Source organism: Myotis brandtii, unplaced genomic scaffold (genome assembly GCF_000412655.1).
Source record: "Myotis brandtii unplaced genomic scaffold, ASM41265v1 scaffold17, whole genome shotgun sequence".
NCBI classification, from domain to species: Eukaryota; Metazoa; Chordata; class Mammalia; order Chiroptera; family Vespertilionidae; genus Myotis; species Myotis brandtii.
Genome location: NW_005356259.1, coordinates 2,638,171 through 2,643,424, shown reverse-complemented (window position 1 = coordinate 2,643,424; position 5,254 = coordinate 2,638,171). Strand labels below are relative to the sequence as shown.

General features: G+C 41.7%; 1 protein-coding gene across 1 annotated transcript in view; it reads right to left on the bottom strand.

Annotated features, from left to right (window-relative positions):
* The window catches only part of RELN (reelin), a 475,654-nt gene that overhangs the window by 381,163 nt on the left and 89,237 nt on the right, over window positions 1-5,254 (bottom strand). Inside the window, exon 7 of the mRNA XM_005862985.2 lies at window positions 1,972-2,082. Within this exon, the coding sequence (XP_005863047.1) occupies window positions 1,972-2,082 (111 nt within the window). The remainder of the gene's footprint in view (window positions 1-1,971; window positions 2,083-5,254) is intronic.

Genomic DNA, 5,254 nt, shown 5'->3' with positions numbered 1-5,254 from the left:
CTGGGGTGCCTGGCCAGCCTGGGTGAGGAGCTGAGGGCTGTTTTCAGGCTGACCACACCCCCTTCAGGGTGGGGGGTCCCCGCTGGGGTGCCTTGCCAGCCTGGGTGAGGGGCTGATGGCTGTTTGCAGGCTGGCCACAGCCCCTTCAGGGTGGGGGTCCCCCCTGGGGTGCCTGGCCAGCCTGGGTGAGTGGCTGATGGCTGTTTGCAGACTGGCCATGGCCCCCAGCCACCCAAGCTCCCAGTGGAGGCTGGCTGGAAGCAGGTATCTGGGATTTATTTATCTTCTATAATTGAAACTTTGTTGCCTTGAATGGCGCTCAGAGCCGGCCAGGGCAGGCGGGAAGCTTGGCTTCCTCCATCGCCGGGGCAACCAAGCCTCCTGCTTGCTCCAGCTCCGTGGCTGCCGGCTGCCATCTTGGATGGGTTAATTTGCGTATAGTCACTCTGACTGGCTGGTGGGCGTGGCTTGGGGGCATAGCGGAGGTGTGGTCAATTTGCATGTTTCTCTTTTATTAGATTAGATATAGATTATTGTAGTATTTTCCATACGAACAACTGTAAACCTACTTTTGCCCCAAGGTGTACATTATGTACCTAACTACATAATTGTAACTAACATTTCACTTCCGCAGAGCACAAAGAAGGTGGGGCTAAAAAAGTGGAATTTTTAAAGTCTTAGAGGAATTATTTTCTAAAGAATTAGACCTTAGAAGTAGTTACCAACAGATTGTAAAAGATTATATGAGATCTTTTAAAAATAGGACAAATCCTCAATGTCAAAATTTACCATGATGATTAAATGACTACCAGCTCCTTGAAGCCCTATGGAGTGAAACTCATCTTGGGCCAGCAGAATGACAATGCAGCATCAGCATTATGACTCTGACATCAATCAGTAGGTTACCTGGGCAGAGTTAATATCAAACTGGACACAGAGGAGATACTCCTTCATATATCAAAAGTAGAAATTATTTACTTAATAAATACCCCAGGAAAACAAACAAACTCTGAACACATGGCCACCTTTGATAACCCAATTCTTTCTTCTCACATCAATGGAGGAAGTCCTATGCAGTTTTCCAGTTTTAGAATAAGATCAGTGATTTCATGCTTTACACAAACTGATATGTTAAATTTGCATTTCTGATGCTTAACAGGGCCTACTTAATTCTAGCCTGACACGTTTACCACATTATGGGTAAAGCCGAGATTTCCAAATTGAAAAATGAGTGACCATCATGTCGCCTTCTGCCTCCCCACATAAGTAACCTGCCAGGCCTCTGATTTAAGGATAAAGACCCCATATAAGTGCTTTAAATATTAAATCACATTCTTTTATGAATACTCATAGGATTCAATCATTTAAACAATTATTACCAACTTCTATATGTAGTACTGAATGCTTACTTGCCAAACTCAACATGACACTTTATAAACAATTTTAAGAATTGTTTATAAAAAGAGGATACTGAATAATTACATGGGCATCAGAGTGAATTCCAATTCTAAATCTGACAATCCTACTAGTGGGTCCTGTTATAACAGAAGAGGTAGTACGTCATATACAGGGTGGGGCAAAAGTAGGTTTAGAGTTGTGAGTATGCAAAACTGAATTTATTCTTGCATTATTTTTTAACTAGAGGTCCGGTGCATGAATTCGTGCACTATCATTTACATTTATCCAATGTAAATGATAGAAGAGAGAACTGTACATGAACCTACAGGACCAAGTGTAATAGTGGCAGAGGGTGAAGAGAAGGACGGTCACGCCAAGCTCATGGTTGGCTGCACATTTACATGACTTATTTCAAGTCACCCAACTCCAAAAGCAAACACACAAAAATCACATCATATTATTTTATCTGAAATAATGAATGCCTAATATTTTAAAACAGATATTTTAAAAAACAAGACCTATAACTGTATAAAATATTGACAATTATTGATTTCTTATATCAGGATAGCTTACCAAATCCAAAAGCGTTAGAACCTCCAATGCTCTGTGAAGCCTGAACACTTGTAGATGTGTAGAGTCCTGTCACCAGCAACCCATCAAAAAAGGTGCTTGTTGAAATTGTCACTGAAATACAGGGTGGGGGAGAGAAAAGAAACCTCAATTAATAGAGTCAGAATAATGAGATACATTTCTGAAGTGTTAGATATTGTCAAAAATTTTACTCATATTAATTTTTATACTATCGCTACTTGGTATTTTTTTTTACACGTATTACTAATGACAGAAAAGCAAAACGAAGCTCAGAACTCCAATGTCTATAATTGCTAGTCCTAAATTTAGAACATCGGTCCTATCTTTCTGCATTCATTTGCACTTTCCCTAGCTATGTGCAAAATCCTCTAAAACAATGGAGTACTGAATAGCTAGTTTCCCCACCTCCATCACCACCCCTGAAGGCAGTCAAAGGCATGGCTAGAGTTTTGGCAATGTGATGAAACACTTTATTTTTAAAGTATTCCATACTGTGGGAAACAATCTTACATAAGCTGAAAGAAGAACAGTCAGTTGCACTTATTGTGAATCTACATTTTAGAGATGAGTCCCTGAAGTTTTTGACAAAAGCAGACTAATTTGCATGAAGACAGTCAGCCCTTCTCCTTATGAGAACAAGAGAGGAAGACTGCTGCATGCTGTAAGTTTTAGACCAAAGTCTACAAGATGACTCCAATGGTTTCATAACCAGAAAATCAGGATGTTCCTGGGAAGAAACGGTTCAAATTAAATGTATCTGTATGCTACTCAGGTTTGGCTTTTTAAAATGTTATCTTGCTCTCCACCCTAAAAATTGATCATAATTTCCTCCTGGATATAATATTTTCTCCTGTATTGGTTTTATAAGATCAGGAAGATGCTATTTGTAGGAAGAAGCTGGGAGAAGGTAATATTATTTTGGTGGTGCACAGTTCAAGGCAGTCATCATGCTTGGTGGCTGCGAGGAGAAGAGTCACATTAACTTTGATGAAAATGTTTAAATTAAACTCCAAAAAAAATCTAGTGAGTAGGGCTGGATGGTCTGAAAGAGCCATATTATAAAGCATAAAACAAGACACATTAGAATAGCTGGACATCATGCTATCTCCAAAATGGCACTGGATGTTGGAGTAAATCACCTTCACATCCTTTAATAACTAAAATTTTGAGTTCTGGCATGTAGACTACTGTAAACCACTCTGCTGGCACTGAGCTTAGTAGTCAACATCTATTATCTCATCTCATTATTAAAGTGCCTCTGTAAAGGGGATACTATTGTTACTCCCAGGAAACAAATGAGGAATCTACGGCATAAAACAATTAAGAAACTGTCCAGACCACCTAAAAAATTTTTATGCTGTTAAACCTGGCTTCTCTCCCATGTTCTCTCTTCTCCCCCCTACCCCCACCCCGCCAGATCTCCCAGTGGCAAAGTGGCTGTGGCCAAACCCTTGTTTAATAATAACCCCTTTCTCAGATTACTTACATACATGAGGAGTATTTGAAGAAAACGAAAATGAAAGTTGCAGGAGTCAATGTCACTGTTATTAGAGAGATAGAGGACCAAAGGTGGCCAGGAAGCAACCCCATCCCCCGGTGGATAAAACCCCAGGCTGGGTAAGAGGTGAACCTGCACACTGGGCTCTCATCTGCTGCTCCCTGTCCTTGAGCAAAACCACTTAACCCAGTGGTTCTCAACCTTCCTAATGCCGAGACCCTTTAATACCGTTCCTCATGTTGTGGTGACCCCCAACCATAAAATTATTTTCATGGCTACTTCATAACTGTAATTTTGCTACAGTTATGAATCGTCATGTAAATATCTGATATGCAGGATGTATTTTCATTGTTACAAATTGAACATAATTAAAGCATAGTGATTAATCACAAAAACAATATGTAATTATATATGTGTTTTCCGATGGTCTTAGGCGACCCCTGTGAAAGGGTCATTCGACCCCCAAACGGATCTCCACCCACAGGTTGAGAACCGCTGGCTAAATCTCCATCTACAGCATCACACCCTAATCCTCAGCCCCCTAATTTGTTTAACCCAGATTACTACAATTGGTTCTACTGATGCCTCCATCCTTTGATTCAGTGAGTTCACCTAGACTTAGGTAAAAGGAGCTTAAACTGCCTCTGTGCCCCAATCTAAGGGGGTTAGAATTTAGTTACTTCCTATTAAATTGACTATATTGACCTCTGAACTTTAATGCCATATCTCAATCCTTCACAGCAAATAGATCAAACCTGCAGTTTCTTTCAGGGACCCACGGGACTCTGTTTATACCCTCTGCCTCTCAACCCAGTCCACTATCTAGTCCAGTGAGATGGCAGCCGGCCTATACTAACACGCAAACACAGCCCTGTGGACTCCTCTCCATTTTTTTATGCTTCCTAGCTCCAAAATTCTGAAAAGTGTAAAGGTTTTATGGGTTTGGGAGTGAGGCAAACCTTCACTTGAGTCTTACCTCCTCTACCTCTGATCAGTGTGTGACCTGGGGGCAAGTCTCAGATTCCTCATTTACAAAAAACGAATTCTAATACTTTCAGGTTTATGGTAAGAATTAAAAGAAATATACCTATCATCTCTCTATCAACATATTTATCTCACACACTATCATGAATATAATAACTAATCGATAAAAGTTCCCTTGCCCTGCCCTCTCACTGACCTTGAAGCCCTGCCTTTCTCTTCTCTGCCTGAGAACAGGAATGCTTTACAGAGCTCCTGGCATCTGCCTCGCCAGATGCCTGCACATATCCAATCAGCGGACTGCCCACCTCTGAGTCCTGCTGCCTGCTAGGATTCTCCATCCACCCTCCCACCTACCGCTTCATTTCTGACCACAGTCCACTCCAAGTCTGAGCTGTGACCTCAGCGGGCCCAAGACATGTGGCATCCCCCAGCTTGTTATTAATTCACCCGCCCATCTTCTCAGTGTCAATTTAAAGCAGAGGCTGAAGGCTGAAGGATCCTGAAGAAAGGGCTGAGGAACAGCAGCCGCATGTGGAAACTCTTGGTCTTCCTAAGAGTTATTCAGTTCTGATCAAAACAAAACCCCTGCCATGTCTACCATGACAACTGATATATTCAATTTATTAATAGCTTGTACATATCAAGTGATGTTTCACCGGGAAGAGATGTGCACCTAGGAAGCTGCTGCCCGGCTTGTAACTCATGTGGGTTCAGAGCATAACCAAGTCTGCTGTGCCCCTTAGATGTCCACTCAGGTTAACCTCTTGCCTGAGCTCCCACCCA